Source organism: Colobus angolensis, unplaced genomic scaffold (genome assembly GCF_000951035.1).
Source record: "Colobus angolensis palliatus isolate OR3802 unplaced genomic scaffold, Cang.pa_1.0 Scaffold283, whole genome shotgun sequence".
Lineage (NCBI taxonomy): Eukaryota > Metazoa > Chordata > Mammalia > Primates > Cercopithecidae > Colobus > Colobus angolensis.
The window spans coordinates 2,068,717-2,090,346 of record NW_012116077.1 but is presented as its reverse complement, the minus strand read 5'-3'; the positions used below and the strand labels follow the sequence as shown (position 1 = coordinate 2,090,346).

The 21,630-nt window shown below is 39.0% G+C and overlaps 1 protein-coding gene across 2 annotated transcripts in view; it reads right to left on the bottom strand.

Annotated features, from left to right (window-relative positions):
- The window catches only part of ADGRG4 (adhesion G protein-coupled receptor G4), a 110,804-nt gene that overhangs the window by 10,732 nt on the left and 78,442 nt on the right, over positions 1 to 21,630 (bottom strand). For both annotated transcript variants that reach the window (XM_011948784.1, XM_011948783.1), the window contains exons 13-19: positions 17,589 to 17,723; positions 13,102 to 13,221; positions 11,879 to 11,924; positions 9,922 to 10,025; positions 7,233 to 7,354; positions 5,153 to 5,421; positions 1,931 to 2,009 (exon numbers count right to left, since the gene is read on the bottom strand). In XM_011948784.1, coding sequence (XP_011804174.1) covers positions 1,931 to 2,009; positions 5,153 to 5,421; positions 7,233 to 7,354; positions 9,922 to 10,025; positions 11,879 to 11,924; positions 13,102 to 13,221; positions 17,589 to 17,723 — 875 coding nt within the window. The remainder of the gene's footprint in view (positions 1 to 1,930; positions 2,010 to 5,152; positions 5,422 to 7,232; positions 7,355 to 9,921; positions 10,026 to 11,878; positions 11,925 to 13,101; positions 13,222 to 17,588; positions 17,724 to 21,630) is intronic.

The window sequence follows — 21,630 nt, the reverse complement described above, 5'->3', positions numbered from 1 at the left end:
AGGATGTGAGCAATGAGTGGCTTTTCTGAAAGCTATATCAAACAATGGTGAAATTATGAAAGTTAATGAAAATGCTACAAAAAGAGAACAGCTCTTGGTGTACTGCTTTAAAATATGATGTATTTGGATGACAAAGGCAACAATGGCCACTGGATTGATTAATGACTCTATAGTTTTTATTAAAGAAAAATATGCAGTGATTCATATGAACAGATATTCCATTTAATAACATTTGCAATTACTGGAGGCATTTTCCCTGATTTTTGAACACGGAGAAGCTTGACTAATTTAACTGTGTGTCAACTTAACTGAGCTCTCTTTTCTAAAACCAGGAAAATCTCTTTTGGTCATGTTGTTTATGTTGGCATGGATACTTTCACATATGTGTGAGTTTGTGTGTTTGTTGCAAACGTGTTAAAAAACATTTAATTTTCCTAATAGATTCTGATACCTAGAGTTCCCTGAATATTATCAGCATCCTTAAAGGATGCTATAGAAAACTATTAAAATGAGATAGTGTTACATGTTTGGGTAGAGAATCACCTTCAAGATATATTGTTAAGTGGAAAGACCAAGGTGCCAAATGGTGTATATCTACCACTTAGGTAACAAAGTGTGCAAGAGAATATCCATACAAATTTGATCTTTGGTAATAAATTGGTAATAAGAGTTACCTCAGGAGGGAAACTGGGTAGCTGGAGGTTGGAAGTGGGGCTTATTTTTCATCCTCTACCCTGTTGTACATTTGGATTTTGTTCCATGTGCATGAGTTACTTCTTCAAAATATAATTTGAAAAAAACGATCAGAGCAGTCTGCCTCTTATTAACCAAGTCACATCTGAAAAGTCTCTTTTGGGAAAAAGTGGAGTTGATTTTGTTCTGGTTTTGCTTTAGCTCTTGCTTTTGATGGTTCAAGAAGAGTCACCATTAGGTAGACACTGGGGACCTTTTAAGTCACAAAACAGGCAAGGGGGGAGGTTGGAGCGGGAGATGAGAAGGAAGGGAAGAGAAAATGGAAGAAAAAGAAAAGATAACAAGGAATTTTAATTAGAAAGCATCTGCTGTAAAGGGCAAAATAATTTTGACCCCCTGGAAACTGTCATCTCAATATGAAAGATGGGGGAGTCTTGGAGCAGGACCTCCTACATTTGATTCCAGTCCAGTGGGAGAGGAAATCTATAGTGGAAGAACTTGAGAGGCAATGATAAAAAGAATGGAATAATCAGAAGTGTAAAATGAGATTGTGCAGCCTAAAGGACCGCAGGGCAACTGTCTACACGCCTACACGCCTGTAAAAGAAGGTTTTGGAGAGGTGGGGTGAAGTGAATTGCTACTCTCGTGTGATTGTGGTTGACAGAACTAAAGAGATGAGCTTATACATCAAATGGGAGAAAAAGAAAAAAATGAAAAGAAACAAGAGGACAACAAAGCTGAGGCTGTTTACAAAGGAAAGCTGTTTAGCGTTCTTCAGGGAAGACCTTTGCTGCTGAAAGGTAAAAAATGTTTTCCAAATCATCTCAGAATTTCCTTGTAGCGGCCACTAACTCTTTGCAATGACCTTTGCAATGTGTGAGCTTTGTAATCATAATACCTGCCAGTTACACAGCATTTGCCATAGAACAGGCAATATGCTGAGCACATTACATACATGATATCATTTTAATTTGCACAGGACGTTAAGAAGAAACATTATTATTCCCATTTTCCAGAGGAGGAAATTGAACTAAAAAGTAAAGTAACTTGCCCAAGGTCATAGAGGACCCAGACAACTAACCATTACATAAATGTAGCCTTGACTATGTTTAGGGCAAAAGGGCTTAGGCTGATTTCTTCCTGAAGCCAAGGTCAAGACCAATCCCAGGCAAGAACGCTTTACCATACCTTGCTGGGCCAGAGCCCCACCGCTAGAGAAAGAGAGGCTGGTACTTACAATGGAGTTGTTGGGCTCAGAGTTCCATACAGATCTTTTTTCACACTGACTGTGATTGCCACCATGATTGCTGGGATTCCTGCAGTGGGAAAGCAAGTCAAAGTCATTTCTTCAGGTAGCAGGGAGGCATCCTAATCAATGACTGTGGGTGATGATACATTAAGACACTGTTCAAATGAGCCACAGATGTGCGGGCATCAAAATACTATTGTTTGCAAAATGTTTGTGAATTCTTCTGAGTTAAACATTTCTAGGAGTTCTCCAATCTGCTAAACTAGACAGCATGCCAATGGCTCCCATACAACACCCACCAGTTATTAAAAATAGCTCAAGTGCCAAAAAATCAACTTGGCAAAAGAAGTATCTAGTTGATTGGAATGCAAGTTCGCATCAAGCATTTCTTCTTAGATGATAAGCCCCTAATTTTTACTCCCTTTCCACATCGCCCCTTCCTTCCCAATAGCTTTTTGTCTAGGTCACCTTAGGGAAAGGGCACAGGCAATCAGCTGCAGCCTTCAGTGCTTTTTTGACAGGGAAACTGTTTCCACACTCATTACTAGTTTGACATTTTGACTAGATCGACCAGTTAACAACCACTCAATTCAGTCAGACTATAATAAAGCAATCAGTTCAGTCAAAATGATCAAACGTGAGGAGAGTATAGACGCAGGGTTTAAAAATCCAATTTCATGTACATTTGCAAAACTTAAATGATTTATTTATCTCTCAATTGTATTTCTCCTAGACTAAGAGCATACACCTACATACATTTTAGGGGTTTTGTTACATGCTTTCCAAAGCTGTTCCAAAGCCCAGAATGCCAAGTATCTTGAAAAATCCTCCACTGTCCCGTTCTGTGATAAACAGGATAGTCCCTTCAAATCTGTATAGCCCACCCCAAGCACAGCACCTAGAATGCTGCAGATGTTTTTAAAAATACCCCCGAAGGCTGGAAGGGAGAGACAGAGGAAGGTCTCATCTTTAGGATGGAAGTTGTGTGGCAGTCTTCAAGCTGTGTTTACATATTGAAAATTTTTTTTTTTTTTAAATCCCTTCTGTTGTTATTTTAAAAATATAAACAAATTTACTGTCTTGGACAGGGATTCATTAGGTTGGTGCAAAAGTAATTGTGGTTTTTGTCATTAAAATAAACCTTTCCAACAGGTTGCTTTGGCATTCATAAGGCAGAACTTCAAACATAAACAGATGTTAATATCTATATTTTCCTTACAGTTGATTGCTTTTATCCAATATTGAAATGCTCCAAAACTCCCTGTAGTGGGACAGCTCAGCTGTGGCTTCCTGGTGACCTTGCATGTATGCACATAGACCACACAGGTAAAGGCTTATCTGAATTTGGACGGTGTGCCCTGCAGACCTCCACAAATTCAAGAAGATGGGAGGCCTGTGGGGAGGTGCTCTGGGGCCATCTCCTATTCACCTCCCTATCTCCTCCAGGAGGCTGTCAGGAGACAGCTTCTCATCATCTCCCAGGGTTCTGCAGAGGTGTGGGCCTTTGTACCCTGCCCCCTCAGAATAGGGCTGCAGAATAGGAAACAGCATCACTTCCATTTAAAACTAGCTCCTCAGCCACCGGGAATCCTACAAGTCATGTGACAGTCATCCATTCCCTTTGTTTTGGTGTCGTTCTTTTTAGTGTGGGGGACAAGAACATGAAAGCTGGCACTTTTAGGTACCCTTCCTTTCACAGTTTATGTAAGTAGTAAACTGAACCTAAGAGTGGCTTATTGTATCTTTCTTTACTGATTGAGCCAGTCAGACTTGTCAGTTTGTGTGTGTAACTAAAGTTTTCCTGCTTCCAAGTACCAAACTTTAGCCTTTCCTGCCTCTCCTTGTAACCCAAGAAATGTATATGAAATTAGAAGATCAAAGAGATAAGAAGTGAGTCCTGGAGGAACGGCTTAAAAAAGAAGCTGGGAATGAGTGATGATCAGGCAGAAGGAAAGCCAGGATGGAGTGACATTTACAGCTTTTTCACAGTTGGCCATATTATCTGCTTTTTGGATTATTCATGAAGGCTCTTCCACATTTTTCAGTCCTCTGATTGAATCAAGATGAGGGACACAAGGCACTAAGGGGAGTGTATCGACTGCTTTTGGCTCTGTGTTTCTGATGGATTCCAAAGTGTACTAAAACAAGCTTTTAGATTATGATCTGTTCAGTATTTGCCTGTCTCTGCTCCTCACATTAGCATAGATAATAGCACTGACTGTGTATCCAGTGAAAGCATGTACTATGTTAATGAACTCGTTAAAGGGATGAGTAGCTAATTAGGAGGGTATTGTCTTCACAAAGGCAGTGGAAGATAAAATCTGTGTTCCTATGTACCCTAGGTATGCTACTTAATGTATATCTCCTACGCATCTAAGCATCTAACACATTTTCTGAACCCAAAAATCTGCCTTGAATACACAAGAGAGAGAGGAAAGGAGCCGAGCTGACCATGACAGTTAGAAATGCAGGAAACAAGCCAATGAAATGACATTTGTGTTCAGAAAGATCTATGCTGAGGACCATTCCTGGCTTCTTCCAAGGCCAGCAGTGATCATCACAGTCATGAGGTGTGATGAGAATCAGGTTCTGGCTGACCCAGCACTCTTTCACCCATTTCAAGTCTTTTCCCTGTTCCTTAAACAATATGGCAAGACCATAGAGGTTAGAAGTCCAAACTATGGAGACAAACTCCCTGGCTCAAATCCCAGCTCTCTTGCTTACTAGCTGTGTGAGTTTTGGCAAATTACCTAATTTTTCTGTGCCTCAGTCTCCTCATCTATTAAATAGGAATAATGATGGAATCTATCCCATAGAGATATCATGAGGATTAAATGCATATGTAAAGCACTTAGAATAGCATCTGGCACATAAGTGCTACCTAAGTGTTAGCTGTTTTATCAGTATTTGTTGTGACTGTAACTTCTGCAAAGGAAGAGATAAAATCTATTCACTACTGTAGAGCCAGCACTTAGCACAACATACAATAAGTAAGTGCTCAGTAAATATTTGTGCACCAATTCCTCGCCATAAAGGTTAAAAATTGAATTAATAGAGAAATACAGGCAAAAAAAAAAAAAGATGCATGCCCAAACACCAGCAAGGTAATCCTTAATTTTTTACCTGTGATATTAACAGAATCTAACAGAGCTAGAATTAGAAAGACAAGCTTAAGACATAAATATCAAAAACAATGGCAGATGTACTTACCCCAACCAACTAGACAAAATTTAAGTATATAATTTGGAATGTATATGTTGAAGACTTTGACTAGAGCCAAATACATATGGACTGCCTCCAGGCCCATCCAAGTAAAAGAAACAAGCAGGAAGTAATGAAGTGCCACTGCAGCTGTGATACAAACTCCTGCCTTCTGAAATGATGACAACCAAGAATTGACCAGAAATACCAGGTTTAGCATCAGCAGTGCTGTGCACAGGTTAATCAGAATTTTGGCAGGATAATCTTTTCGAAGTTTGCTAAAAGAAAAAGTACAAGGTTAAGTTAGGTAAAGTCTGTTTTTTTTTAAATTAAACATTGCCACATCTTATCTACATAATAAGTGAAAGAATAAAAGAATTACTCATCTTTGCTTATACTTTGAAGTCCCCCATTCTCTTTCCAGGTAGAGTCAAAGTATAATAAACATAGCGACCTTAACTAACAGAAATAATAATAGCCTCTCTCAACTGTGTAGTTTTTATCTTTTAGAAAGAAGGAAGGAGTTTCCTAGGTATTATGATTCTATCACCACTGCTTCAGCAGGCTGGAGCTACATATTACCAAATAGCAGGATGACTATGGAAACCATTCCAAGCAGAGCTACTTGGATAGTTCTAAAGATCCCGACATATGGCCTCATGGAAATACGGCCTTAAGTTTTATTAAGTGATTACAACTTTACTTTGCAGAAACTCACCCAATATTTTTCAGAATAAAAAATATGTATTACCCCCTTTGATTATTTTACACTGTTATTAAATATTTATTGATTTAAATTTTGCTGTTTTCATTTAGTGTGAATTTTTTTCCTGAGGTTATAGTAAAGTGCACAAGTGTTAACTGTATAACCTGATGGATCTTTACATAGGTATATACCTGTGGAACTTCGACACAGATCAAGAGGTAGAATATTTTCAACATCCCAGAAAGCTCTTTCATGCTTCTCCCATTCAATATCACCCACCAGAGGTAACCAGTACTCTCACTTCTATCCCCATAGATTTCACCTGCGTTTGGAACATTTTGTAAATGCAACCACACAGTATGTTGTCTTATTTTTCTGGCTTCCTTTGCTCAATTCTATGTCCCTGAAATTTAGATATTATGTTGTATTGTATAGAAGTAATTCATTTCTTACTGCTGTGTAGCATTCCATTTTACAAATATATCACAATTTATTCATCCAATCAACTGTTAATGTAAATTGGGGTTGTTTCTAATTTGAAGCTACTGTGACTGAAGCTGCTATAAATATTCTTGTACATATCTTTCAGTGGACATATGTACTCATTTGTCTTGAGTATATATCTAAGAGCGAAATTTCTGGGTCAACAGCGAGATGTATATTTATATTTAACAGGTATTGCCAAAGAATTTTCCAAAGTGTCTGATCCATTTTACATTCCCACTAGCAAGTGTACGAGTTCCAGTTGTTCTACATACTTGTTGACACTTGCTATTGTCCTTATTTTTAATTTTAGCCATTCTGGTGGGTGCAGAGAAGTACATAACTGTGGTTGTGATTAGGATTTCTCTGATGAGTAATGATGTAAAGAACTTTGTCATATGCTTATTGGCGCCATCTGGTAAAGGTTAGGCTTAGGCACGGATATTCTCTTTTGTGAGGTGCCGGTTCAAGTCTTTTGTCCATTTATAAACTTTATTGTCTTTTGCTTTTTGATTTGTGAGAGTTATTTATACATTCTGCATACAAGTCTTTTATCTGATATATGCATTGTGATTATCTTCTATGTAAGGTTTGCCTTTCACTATCTGAATTGTGTCTTTTGATTAAAGAAGTTCTTAATAAAGTCTACTTTATCAAATTTTCTTTTAGGGTTGGTGTTTTTATATCCTATAGAGAAATATTTTCCTATCCCAACTCTCTTGTTTTACAAAAATTCAATTAAAATATTTTTAGAGGAGCCTTGATGTTTTGTTTTTAACCTGTCCACTTCATAATCTAATGGATCCGACTTCTTCCTATTGTGATGTGTTCATGAAATTAACAAAGTTACAATGGTAATAGCAAATTAAACGTACTCAGAGCAAGGCTGTCTCAACTTACTGAAAAGCTATGTATGTCACCACTGAAACTCCCAGGAAAATGGAGGAGATTCCACATCCGGTGTATGTTATAAGCGCTAATATCTGTTCATTCACTGTATCCACTGTAGATCTGGATAAATCCTAAGGAACACAATGTGCTGTGTTTTACACATTCACCAGAGCAAGTTTATGGCAAAATGCTTCCAGTGTTCACTAACAGGAAGTTCCCAGAATGTATAACATTTCTGCCATAGCTCTTCTAAAACCAGATTATGTGAATGGATATATGATAAAACCTAATATTGTTTGTTGAGTATGCCTAGTCCAATTGACTGTGTACAGAGCATGGGGAGCCATCAATAGCACTGGAAGAGCATTTAGTCCTTGGCTTCATCATCATTAACATGTTCTACATTTAAAATATAACCAAACTAATAGATGTGAATTTGGGATGCAAAGTGAATAATTATCTGAATTGAGCATCTCAAAACGCTACACAGAACAGCAAAAAAAAAAAAAAAGTCCTTTTCCTTAGACCTTAAATAGCTTTCACAAAATTAACAAATAAAATGGACCTTAGAGATCACAAAGTTCAGTAATTTATTAATTAAGTACCATTAAAGATCTTAAATGACATGCAAAATTATTTGAATATATGTGTGCACTGGTCTAAGAAGAAGGTCCAAAGCTTTCATCAGATGATTAGAGATTCATGACTCATAAAAGGTTAAGAAGCAGTGTTTACTTTGGTAGTTCTCAACCAGGAGTGATTTTACCCCTCTCCCAGGGACATTTTGTGGTATCTGGAGGCATTTTTGGTTGTCACAATTGGGGAGGGTGCTACTGGCATCTAGTGGGGAAAGACCAGGGATGCTGCTAAACATCTCACAAAGCACAGAACAACCCCCCACGACAAAGAATTATTTGGGGCCCGGCGGGGTGGTTCACGCCTGTAATCTCAGCACTTTGGAAGGTTGGGGTGGACGGATCGTGAGGTCAGGAGATTGAGACCATCCTGGCCAAAATGGTAAAACCCCGTCTCTACTAAAAAAAATACAAAAATTAGCTGGGTGTGGTGGCAGGCACCTGTAATCCCAGCTACTGGGGAGGCTGAGGCAGGATAATCACTTGAACCCAGGAGGAAGAGGTTGCAGTGACCCGAGATTGCGCCACTGCACCACTCCAGCCTGGTGACAGAGCAAGATTCTGTCAAAAAAAAAAAAAAAGAAAAGAAAAGAAAAAGAACTATTTGGCCAGAATATCAATAGTGCCAAGATTGAGAAACCCTGGTGTACTCCAGTCATTCACCTTTCAGAAGAAAAATCTAAGATCCAAAAGAGGGAAACAACCTGACCAAGATCACATAGCTAGTTACAGACAGAGCTGGAACAAGAACCCTGGTCTCTCTCTCTCTCTTTTTTTTTTTTTTTTTTTTTGAGACAGGATCTCACTCTGTTGCCCAGACTGGAGTGCAGTGGCCTGATCATGGCCCACTGCAGCCTCAACCTCCCTGGACTCAGGTGATTCTTCCCACCTCAGCCTCCCGAGTACCTTGGACTACAGACACATGCCATCATGCCCGGCTAATTTTTTTATTTTTATTTTTTGTAGAGACATGATTTTGCCATGTTGCCCAGACTGGCCTTGAAATCCTGGGCCCAAGCAATCCATCCACCTTGGCCCCCAAAGTGCTGGGATTACAGGTGTGAGCCATGATGCCCAGCCAACCCCAGTCTTTTGACTCCCACTGTAGTGTTCTAGCCAATTTGGAGGGAGCTGAACAAAATTATTACAATTCAACAAGTATCAATTGAGTACCACTTACTTGTTGAATAGGTATGGTTTAAAAATAAATATTAAACAGACCCACAGCCCTCAAAAAGCTAACCATTCTTTGTGGGAACAAGTAACATATGACACATTCAGACAACAGTATATAATAAAGTCACCTAAGAAATCCAGGGAAGTATTCTGATGTGGGTAGAGAAAAAGGAATACATTTGATAGTCATTTGGAAGAAAAACTCAACAAATACCTATGATCCTTCTTAAATTTAAATATTTTAATGACCAGACCCTTTAATCCAGCAATTCTACTTCTGTCAACTTATCCTGCAAAAATACTTACACCAGTGTTCAAGGACACATGAGTAAGAATGTGTATTACAGAAATGTTTGTAATGAGAAAAACAGCAACAGCTATAATGTCCACCAGTCAGGAATTAGTTAAATTTATTGTGTTAAACCCAAACAATGGTATACTATAAAGGTATTTTAAAAATTGAAGTGTAATAGATAGATACACATTTGCCTGAAAGTTGTGCAATATATGTTGCTAAGTGAAAAAAGCAATTGGTAAAAACAGTATGAATAATTTGATGCCATGTTTATAAAACAAAACAAAAACATACATTAATGTATACACAGGAAAAGAACCTAAATTAATATACACGTTAGACTGTTAAAGGTGGTGATCACTTGGGAGGGAGGCTACAGGGACCTTTTCTGTACTGTTTGAAATTTGAGAAGCAAGCATTAATTTTATAAGAAGAAAAAATAAATAAATATTTGTCTCAATCTGCTCTACTTTGGATGAACAAATTGGAGGGGGGCTTTTTGTTTTCCAAACGCATACCATTTTTAAAAAACAGTTCACACATATATTACTGGTCTAATAAAAATTCTCAAACTTCCATCAAGACAACTCACCATTAAGACTCCAAAATGGGTGAGATGGTCACACTGACAGATTGTGTAATTTACGTTTGTTTCCTTTACTTTACAGCCTGACAAATTCCATCCACCCAGCCCATCTGTAGGAGACAGAAGGAAATTTCAAAGTAATTTTGTTTTTCTCAGAAATGTTTAACTTTTCATTATATGCACTATTTAAACGTATGTTATAATTAGTATTATTTGCTAAGACAGCAAGATTAGGGGTATAATTGAACACTGGAATTAAATTAAGTCTAATAGACTAAACTGACTTTTTGGGGACTTCGTAAATGGCATAACTTCTTCAGCTCTCACTTTTTCAGTTCTTGTACCACACCTCTATAAATTAGGACAGACTCTAACTGTGAACAAAAGTCCTGCCACCACACTACAGTGATAAAGACTTTTTTTAAAAGTAGCCAATAAATAGGAAGCAGGCAGATCTGGAATCTTTTTAAGGACATAGACATATGGAATATAGGCTGGCACTTGAGCTTACTCAGAGGGACTGGAATAGACATCTGAAAACCCAGTTGAACCCGCAATTCAAAGGGTCTCAAGTGCTTTGAACCAAAGTCAGATCATGGTCTAGAACTCTGCAGGGCCAATTAGAGCCTCTGCTCTACTGGACACCTGGCTAGTTTCTTCTGAGCACACTCAGGGTTTAGAACTAACACTTATACTTCCATAACCTGTAGATCTCAGGTACTAGACCAGATTGAGAGTAGAACTTCACGAGTGGCACTAGACCAAAGGGGTTATCCCAGGGCAGGCGGCTAAGTGTGGTCAACATTTGTCCATCTGGGATAACGCCAAAGGTTCCAGAGGTTCTAGATGCATGGGACAGAGGTGCAGGGGCAAAGGGTGACCTGAGATTAGCCCAGTAATTTGCATTAATGAACACAGAGATCAACTTATTGAGGTTGTAGGGGACAAAGCTCATCACTTTATAGGGGTTTTATCCTAAGAGACTTGGAGGGGATCAGGAAAGGGCAGGCGGTGTTATTTTTGTCTGTCAGAAAGAAGTAGTATTCTTATACCCTAGGGAGCCAAATGGGAAGAGAATTTCCATTTTGTCCTAGAATTCCAAAGATAGTGAAAAAGGGAAAGGTCCCAGGCAGAGTTTCCACAGGCAGAAGGACTCCTCACTTAGCCACTCCTGGCGTTCTTAAGGAAATTGATTCTGTTTGGAAATTCTCTGAGATTCGGTGATAACCCTGGATATTTCCAGTGAAGATGGCAGGCCTAAGAGCAAATCAGTCAGCAATGACCATTCCCAGTCTCTTTTACTATCTGTCTCCAAAGACTCATGCTTATTCAAGCAAGCAGGATCCTTAGAGACCAACCAAAAAGTTTCATCTCCTCAATGAAAAGATAAAAAGACTGGGGCTCAGAGGGGGTAAATTGCTTACCCAAGGTCACACAGTCAGTCTAAAAGAGGTGAGGAGAAAAAAAAAGGGAAGGAGATTGTAGATCTCGCAAAACTCTGTGGGAAAGCCCACATAAAGAACCAGGTATTCCTTCCTCAACTTTCTTCAAACAGCTCAAGGTTACTCTGCGCTGGGCCTTCCAGATTTCTTTCTTCCAACTTTGCTTACCCTTGAGTTGTGTGATTTTTCTGATTTCCCAAATAATTATCTTTGGGGCCTAAGATACTTATAATAAGCTCCTATAATATTCAGGAAACTGCAGGTAAGGAGCAATTAGTTATTGGGCATGATTGGAGCACTGTAGTCCCAGCACACATTGAGAGATCTTACCTATCAAAAAGGAAAGTTGTCTTAATTCCCATGCCCTAATTTGATATAAAAATCATATCCTGTATCTTGGTCATTCAGAATGCTCTGTAGGGTCTGATAAGACAGCAGTTTGAGCACAACTCCCTCCCATTTAACTGCCAAGTGGTAAAATGGTCTGGGGCAAAGTCAAAGTTGCTAACAAAAATACTTACTATTATTCTCAAAATCCCAAAAGGCACAGTGAACTTGACCATAATTCTGGAAAAAAGAAAATCAGAGGTAAACACCTTGCTTTGTGATATTTACCATATAGTAACATATACACACAAGTGTTTTCTTCTCAATGTGTTTTCCCATGGTAGACATGAACACACTCATATGCACACACATATACACATACACATTTGGGCCATTTGTGAATTGGCTGTTAAACTAACTCCATCTAACTCTGGATTTACAAGTGAGAAAATAGCATGTCACTGGATGGTGATCTCATATGTCCTTTAAAATATATGGTAGTATTAAAAATTGCCATGCCCTTCTGGTACAAGGCTATGGATAGTCAATGCTGGGCTGATGTGTTCCTTCCAGAGCTTTGGAATTCGGGCCTCACTGCTGAGATCAAGCCTTATGAACACAAATTTGATCTGCTCCCTCATCAGGCCTACAGAACATTCCTAAGACCTCACCAGCTCCTATAGTCTCCAGGAAACTGCAGGCAAGGAGCAATTAGTTACTGGGGGTAATTGAAGTGCTGTAGCCCAGACCAAATTGAGAGATCTTACCTATCTAACATGTTTCATTTGTTATTTGCTTCTTTAAATTTCCTCTCCCTCTCTTCCTTTTCTTCTTCCCTTCCAGAAGCAAGACCAGTGAAAAGTATGCTGAACCATATGGTCTTTTAGACTGGGAACTGAGAAATCTATTGAGACTTCACACTGGCCATACATTAATGTCAAATAATGGAATAGTCATTCATACTTGTACTTAGGCTAAATTTGATTATTTAGTAATATATACCTTATTTTATGCCATATGACTATGCTTTTAGTTCTTTGGTGATAATTCATACACATTTTAATGTTCTTTATGGAAATTCAAGTAATACAAATATTCAATTATTTTGAGTGAAGTTGCTTGCCTCACTCAAAAATAAATGGAATCACATGTCATTTAGTGTGATGGGACATCCAAAAGATCCAGTCACTGCCCCACTAATCTGTCACAGTGCTAGAATGCCGATCATTCCCTATCACTTTAGGATAAGGCATTATTTCTAGAAAGTTCCAATTATAACACACCTTTGCTACCTGGAATAGGACATTCTTCATTAAGTGTTAGAATCACATCTGTTAATTAACAAATTACTTTCAACAGAAAAATCGTGAAGAGTTCCTGAGGCCATTTGATTCAGAACTGAAAATGGATATATTACCTGGTTTCCTCCAATATGCTGCAGAGTGATAACCACTGGGTCAGCTAAGTTTTGAATGAACATATCTGAAATGCTGGCACTCACAACATATGTGGTTAATGCTTTAGTGACGTTTTTGGTCTGCAGATGAAACAAAAGAGGAGTTCAGGACTTAAATTTCTAATTACTTACATATTAATAATCAATCTGGAATTTTGAAGTGCTACACACAACATTAGGTATAGAAATGTGGAAAATAAAATTGCAAGCTAAGGTCAAAGGTTATTCAGCTCATCTCCTGTCTTCACATAAGGTCTCCATTATACCAAGCTAGAAGAATTCATTAATCCATCTATCCATCCAAATGTCTATCTAGTATGCATTGGTTTTGCATCTGCTACTCAGTACTGCACTGGCAACAAAATGAAACTATTCTCTATTTTGATAATTTTCTGGACCTTGACATTTCACAACTTATCCCAGTTCTAATTCTCAATCATCCTTGCTTACTTTTAGGGAGCTTCTCTATAAGAAACCTAAATCTATCATGTGTAAGTTATAAACCACTTCTTGTTCTATTCTGACAGAGATGGAAGCAGGTTGATCAACACCCAGTTTGAAACAAATCTAAGAGGACAGTCATCGCCTTCTTAGGGGACTGTGAGCTCTGAGGGCAGAGCCTAGGCATTGTATAGCCTGGTGTTCCTCACATATCCTAGCACACAGCAGGTGTCTTCTGCCAACAGTGAGCCACTTATTATGTGCTTTTCATGCACATGCCATTTGCAGTCCTCACTGAAACCATATAAACATTTTTCAGATAAACTGAGGCTTGGGTGGCTCAGTGCCTATATGGATAAAGGTCACAAGGCAAGTGAATGACATGGCAGGGATGCTTAATAAATGTTGGTTTAAAGGCAACAAACTAGAATGTATCTCCTGAGAAGCGGGGCTTGCTAACTAACAGTGCCAAAGTACCCCAGGCCAAGGCTCCAGGATGCAAGTCAGCTGAGAGGCTGCCTTTTCTGGGGCACAGGCACATGTGAAGAGGCCAGAGATAGAGCTGGTGATACCAGACAAGAGGGAGAGGAAGAAAAATCTCTGAGGACTTCCCCAAAAAAGCCTAGAGGACATGAATCCAGATGATATTCCTTGGAGACCCTGCTGGGCCACTTTCAGAAGATGCCAAGGCTTCATATTTCTGAAGAAACAGCGTGCAGTCCCTACTACCTACCCTACACACTTGAGCCCTGCAGCCTGGGTAGTTGCGAATTCAGCCTGGGGCTCCACTAGGACTCTACTTACTTCCTGTTTCTGACCTGTTCTGTTCATTCAAAGCCATTCTGGGGCAACCTGATTTAGAGATGGCCAGCAGCAAGATATAATGGGAAAGGCCCTGCTGACATTCAAAAGGCCAAGTGCTAACCCTAGCTCCCTTGTTCCTCCTAAGCCTTATTACCCCTTCTTGGTCTGTTGGTGACACTAGGAAAGATGGCAGACTAGATGTTATTTAATGATCCTCCCAAGTTAGTCTAAGAGACACAGCTTTCTGTAGTGAAAAGGCCAAATGAGGAGACACACGCTATGACCCAAGACTTAATTAGCCTTTTCTCTGGTCTCATTTCCCTTACTACAAAATGGTAGCCATACCAGGAAAGGAATGGAGCCTTCCCACCCTTCCACCCTTTGCACTGTAGGCTCAAGTTTTATCTGGTATACCTCTGAACTTTTAGACAAACTATTCCTTCTAGCTAAAACTCTCTTCCCTCCTTCTCTTTGCCCTGTTTCATCTTTGAGCTCCTATTCAACTTCAGGACTCCGCTGAGACCTTTCTCTCACTGCACTTTCCTGATCTCCCAGATGAGTGGTAGATCTCTTCTTCTATGCACCCAGAGTCTCCATGCCATATTGTAACCACCTAGTGCCTGTCCCTCTCCTTGAGAATCACAGCTAGTGGAGGCGTGGAGGAGACACATATTATCCAAGAGTGGTGCCTTATCAACAATTTCTGTGGACCAGGCATAGTGGTTCACACTTGTAATCCTAACGCTTTGGGAGGCAGAGACAGGAGGATGGCTTGAGGCCAGGCGTTTGAGACTAGCTGGGGCAACAAAGTGAGACCCTGTCTCTACAAAAAAAAAAAAAAAAAAAACGAAAATTAGCCAGGCACGGTGATAAGCACCTATATTCCCAGCTTCTTGGGAGGCTGAGCCAAGAGGATCACTTGAACCCAGGAGTTCGAGGTTGCAGTGAGCTGTGATGATTGCACCACTACACTCCAGCCTGGGTGGCAGAGCGAGATCCTGTCTTTAAAAGACACAAACAAACAAACAAATGTCTAAAGTTATATGTCATAATGACTTAAGATTTTGATCAAAAAAATGTTAGAGGAAGTAGTGTGAAAGCAAGGCTGTGATACTCAGGGATTCAGGAAAAACAGAATTAAAGAGCAGCATCTTTTGTAAGTACTCATTCCCCAATAACCAGTGGCACAGATCCCAGCCTTGGGTCACCCTTTCAATGTTAGAACGTTTAGGTCTCTTTTCTCCTCCAGCAGACTGGAAGTTCCGTGAGGGCAGGCACTATGTCTCTTGCTCAGCATTGCATCCTCAGCATTCAGCACCGTGTAAGACACACAGTAGGAATTAAATAAATATTTGTTGAATGAATAAATGATTGAGTGAATAAATGAATAAATTGTGTCACCTTCAGCAGATTCCTTCCCCTCTCTGAGTCTCAATGTCCTCAATATCCATTTTACTTTTACCAATGGTAAACTGAATAGATGGGATGATATGAGTTAGGAGGGCCCTTTCAGCACTGAATTTGACGGCAGGCTAGTTCTAATCCTTCTTCATCTGGTACTATGACGTTTGCAGGCTAATTTTGGCAAAGATCTTTAATCTTTTTCAGTAGAAAGTGTTAGTGAATAAAAATGACTTATTAAGTGTGAAATCTATGCAAAACAAGTTTGTCTGTTATTCTATGAGGCAAGCACAGCCCTCTGAAGAAAGGAGAGAAATTAAGACCAAAGTAATGGCATCTCAGGTGACACAGAGAAATTGTAAGCCTTCCAAAAGAGTCAGAGTGTCATGGATCACATTTTTTAATTTTTATTAAAATGTTTTGCCCACTAAATATTTTGCCCAGGAGGCAGGAAGGAGAGCAGAGGCTCACTTACTCCAAGCAGCCATCCTGGGTGGGATTTGAGCTAAGCCCACAGGAACAAATAGAATGTAGATAGAGAAAGGAGTGGCTAGAGAACTCCAGGGGAACAGAAAGCCTTACAGGCATAGCTGGAGGTGACATGGTATATTTGAGGTGGTGTGTGGTATGGGTATGTGCTATATTTTGAGTTGACCCAGTGCAACCTCCCACAAAAGAAATGTGAATATTTAACCATTAGAAATCCATTACTTTGGATAACCTCTTTAGAAATGCAAACACATCTAGGAAAATTAATGTATTGACCTCTTAAATACATGAACTTTCAAGTCAGATAGCCTGGGTTTGATTCCTAGCTGCACCACTTTTTAAGTATGTGGCCTTGGGAAAAATTACTTAAGCTTTTTGAGTCTCGACTTCTCATGAGAAGTAGATGAAATAATAAATGTAAATATTAACAATTAATAGTGTTCATTATCTTCAAATTCATGCAAACTCTTACTGTCTTCCCAATAGCTAGATGAGACAGAGTGGTCTAAATGAATGAGCCTTTTGTTAGGCAGAGACCTAAGACAGGATAATAATAATAGTAGTAGAGCAAACAGTTAACATGGTACTTATGTGCCAAGCAGTATTGTAAAGCACTTTAAATACACTAACTCCTTTAAATCCTTCAATAGCTCTATAAGGTATTCATATCACCCTATGCTACAGAGAAGGAAACTAAGGCACATGAAGGTTGAGTAACTTGCTTGAGGACACACAGGCAGAATATGGCATTGCCAGCTTTAAATTCAACCAGACTGCCCCTGAGTCCACACTCTTCAGCATCACATCAGGCTGCCTCTGTTTTCTAGTGGGTGAGGACTGCAGCCTTCAGAGAAAGTTCTGTGGGGGCTGTGGGAAGTAGCAACAAATGCCTGCAGGCAAATGTCCTTCTGGATACCACCCAGCTTCAAAGGAATTGGCCCAAAATAGTGGACATGTTGGCTTTGAGGAGCCAGGGGAGATTTGGGAGGAAAGCACTGACAAGCCGAAACATTATTTCATCAGGAGAACTCGCTGTTCTTTTCTGGCTTCGAAATATCTTGAGACCTCTGTTTAGCCACCAGATAATCCTTAAGGTCCCTTCCAAAGCTGAGATGTTGTGAAAATTAAAAACTGTAGAACATCATTAAAGTAGACGTTGATTCATGTTAAGGGGCAGGGGTTGTGCTGGAAGACTTGTGGAAGCAATCAGCATATTCTAAAATAAACAGAACATCATGAAAATAGCAAGAGTTCATAATTACAATGAGTCACCATATGCCAGTTCATCACAGTCACCACAGGCAAGAATTTACCTTAAAGAGTGAAGTTTGGCCAAAGAAATTAAACAAGATCGTTTGTAAGTTGCTGAGAGGAATTCTCTCCGTCAGTGATTTAGGCAAATATATGGAAGCCAAAATCCCTCCCACAGGGACATTGCCTAGGAAAATCTGCCAAGAAAAGCCAAAAAATGAAAATTGGAGTCTTCATTCATCATAGTAAAGTCTTGCCCACCTCTCACCCCAGTTCAGCCTCAGAATATCACTCAAAGGGCTGAAAGGTGGGAACTAGCTCCATAAGCTGTGATATACTTTTCACACACACACACACACACACACACACACACACACAATCACAGGCCAAGACATGATTCTGGTACACATAGACATAGACACAAACACACATCATCTTTTCCTTTCTAAGCTTATTCCTGAGGTTCTCTCCCTCTGAGGTTCTCTCCCTTTGATCTCTTTTCACCTGGGTAATAATAGAGATGAGAGGGAAATGACAAATTAGGTCATTCGCCCTGATTATCAGATATAAAGACCAGTCTTGGAAATCAGGATACCGTCCTCCATATGATAAAAGGAAAAAACAAAACAACAACAAAAAACACAATACAATGGTATTAGGCACTTTCCTCATAGTTTATGGAGCAATGTTTTGGTTAAAAAGTGAAGCAGTGAAGTGAGGCATTAGCGCTTAGCAATTCTGCTGCATGTCACAGCTACGGTTTGAATATGTCCCCCCAAAAGCATGTACTAGAAACTTAATCCCCAATGTGATAATAATGGGGGCTAGGGCACAATGGGATATGTTCAGGTCATGAAGGCTCCACCCTGTTGAATGTATCAATGCCAATTATAAAAGGGCTTGAGGCTGTGAGTTAAATCTTTTGTTCTGTCTCTCCCTCTCTTTGTACATCTGCCATTGGATGACACAGCAAGAAGGCTCTCACCGCAGGTGGCCCCTTGATCTTCGACTTCCCAGCTGTCAGAACTGTGAACCAATAAATTTCTGTTCATCAGAAATTACCCATTCTGTGGTATTCTGTTATAGCAGCACAAAATGGAATAAGACATTCACTATTAGAAGTATTTGCTGAGTTGATTGGTAATAGTATTTGACAAGTACTGGAACATTTTTGAGAGTCAAAAGGGCTTTGTTAATAATTACACTAAGTCCACCAGAAATCAGGACTCTCCCAGACAAAACAGGATATGTGGACACACTTACCTGCATTCTCCCATTTAATCTATCAACTCTGAGAGGTACGTTGTATTATGGCAACAGGAAACGGCTTAGAAAGCTTAAGTGACTTGCTTAGGGTCACACAACTGGGATGTGGTTGAACAAAGATATATACGATTTTGGTCCACTTTTAAAATTTATCTGTGTTGCCTCTCAAGTTGCTATTATCTAGCCGGGTGTATAATGGGGGTTAAAAGTGAATCATATTTCTAAAAATGACTTGTAGTCTCAATAGCCATATGGCTCTTTGCTAAGCAGAAATGAACTCTGCTAGGGCAGTCAAGTACCATGGAGAGGACATGATTTAGCCTCTACATGTAAGCAATTTGATACCAAGAATACAACTGGTGTTGTTGGTTTTGTCTCTCCACCAAGATTCATGATAGAAAACCCCATTGTAAACAAAATACACTGGGAATTCAACGTCTGTTTCAGTATGGCTAAGTAGCTCCTAATAAACTCAACCCTCCTGCATATAACAACAATACAAAGTAACAACGACTTGAAGGCACTGGAAAATTACCAAAAGCAGACAGTTTCTGGAGAAGAGTAAACACTTGGAAAAAGGTAACATCACAAGGTGGGGTACCCGTTTTTACAGCTTGCAGCCTGATGGCAGGCTGAAACTAATGCTGTGAAGGACATCTAAAACTTTGATTTTTTTTTTTTTCTAAATTGCAGTCTTTGTGGAATGAAGAACCAGAAACAAAAGTCAGGGCAACCATAGCCACTGGGAGGTGATGGGGGTTATGGGGGGACATCTGGAATGGAAAGCGGGATCCAAAATTCTGAGTATAAATTCTGCCCAAATATCTGCCTTACCTCTGGACCACATATGTACAGGACAGATTTCCACTAAGAATGAAGGAAGTTAACTGAGATTTGAACTTCCAGTCAAGAGATGGTGTCTACAGTATAGACCAACCAAGTTAATTGCCTGTTATGACAAAAATCTATAATCTACAAAAGAATAGAGTAGAATCTAGAGTGTTCATATATAACATTTATAATACCCAGAACATAATCCAAAATTACTCAATATGTGAAGAAAAATTGTGACTCATTTTTAAAAGACAATCAATGGAGTTAAACCTTGAGATGATCCAGATATTAGAATTAGCAGATAAGGATTTTAAAGCAGCTAGGATAACTATGCTAAGGTATTTAAAAGAAAATATGTTTGCAATTAATGGAGAGAGGAAATAATAGTAAAAAAAAATATGGAAACATACAAAATAGAAATTCTAAACTTTAAGCATAATATTGGAATTTTTAAAAAAGTAAATTTTATTGTGTGTATTTAAGGTACATAACATGATATTATGGGATACATATAGAGAGTAAAAAGGTTACTATAGTAAAGCAAATTAACATATCCATGATCTCACATAGTTACCTCTTTTTTTGTCGTTTTTATGGCAAGAGTAGCTAATCTATTCATTTAGCATGAATTCCGAAAACAGTACAATTTTTAAAATTGCACAGGATGGGTCCAATAGTAACACAAAAACAACAGATGTCTGCAAATTTAAAGGTAGATAAGCAGACATGATCCCTTTAGAAGAATAGATAGTGAAATGATTAAAAACATGAACAGTCTCAGGGATATGTGGGGAAGTATCAAAAGGTCTTACATACAAGTAATTGGAGTCTCAAAAGGAGAGGAAGGAGAAAATGGTGAGGAAACAGTATTTGAAGGAATAACAGTGAAAATTTCCCCAAATTCAGTAAAAGGTATAAATTTACATATTCAAGAAGCTCAGCAAATCCTTAGCAGGATAAGAAGAAAAAAAATGCCCAGGCATATAATAGTCAAACTGCAGAATATCAAAGAAAATATTTTAAAAAGCCAGAGAAAATTTACACATTATATACAGAGAAACAAGAACTCAAATGATTACTGATTTCTCTTCAGAAAACATAGAGGCCAGAAGAGAGTGAAATGACATCTTTAAAATGCTGGGGGCTGGGGGAAGGACTTGACAATTCTGAATCCTATAGCAAACAAAAATATCCTTCAAGCATAAAGATAAAATAAAGACATTTTCAGATAAACTAAAAACTAAGAAAATTTATCATCATCAGACCTGCATTACAATAAATCCTGAGTGAATTTTTTTTTAGCTGAAGGGAAATGATACCAAATAGAACTCTGACCTTCAGGAAGGAATGAAGAGCAACAAAAATAATACATATCTAAGTAAATGTAAAAAGCCATTTTTTCTCTCAATTTTTTTAAGTAACATAGGACTTTTTAAAGTAATGACTATAACACTGTCTTGTGAAGTTTAAAATCTTTTTGTGTAAAATATGTGTGTGACAATTATAGCATAAAAAACAGGGGGTATAAATTGATACGTCTAGTTTAAAGTTTCTACATTTTACATGAAGCAGTACAATATTAACTCTAAGTAGAATGTAAAAAATATACAAGTGTATATTATAATCTCTAGAGCAACCAATAAGAAAAAAATGCAGGCCAGGCATGGTGGCTCACGCCTGTAATCCCAGCACTTTGGGAGGCCGAGGCAGGTGGATCACTTCACATCTGGAGTTTGAAACCAGCCTGACCAACATGGTGAAACCCTGTCTCTACTTAAAAAAAAAAAAAAAAAAAGCCATGGGTGCTGGCACATGCCTGTAGTCCCCTCTACTCTGGAGGCTGAGGCACAAGAATCGTTTGAACCCGGGAGGCGGAGGTTGCACTGAGCCCAGATCATGCCACTGCACTCCAGCCTGGGTAACAGAGGGAGACTCCAAAAAGAAAGGAAAGGAAGGGAGAAAGGAAGGAAGGAAGGAAGGAAGGAAGGAAGGAAGGAAGGAAGG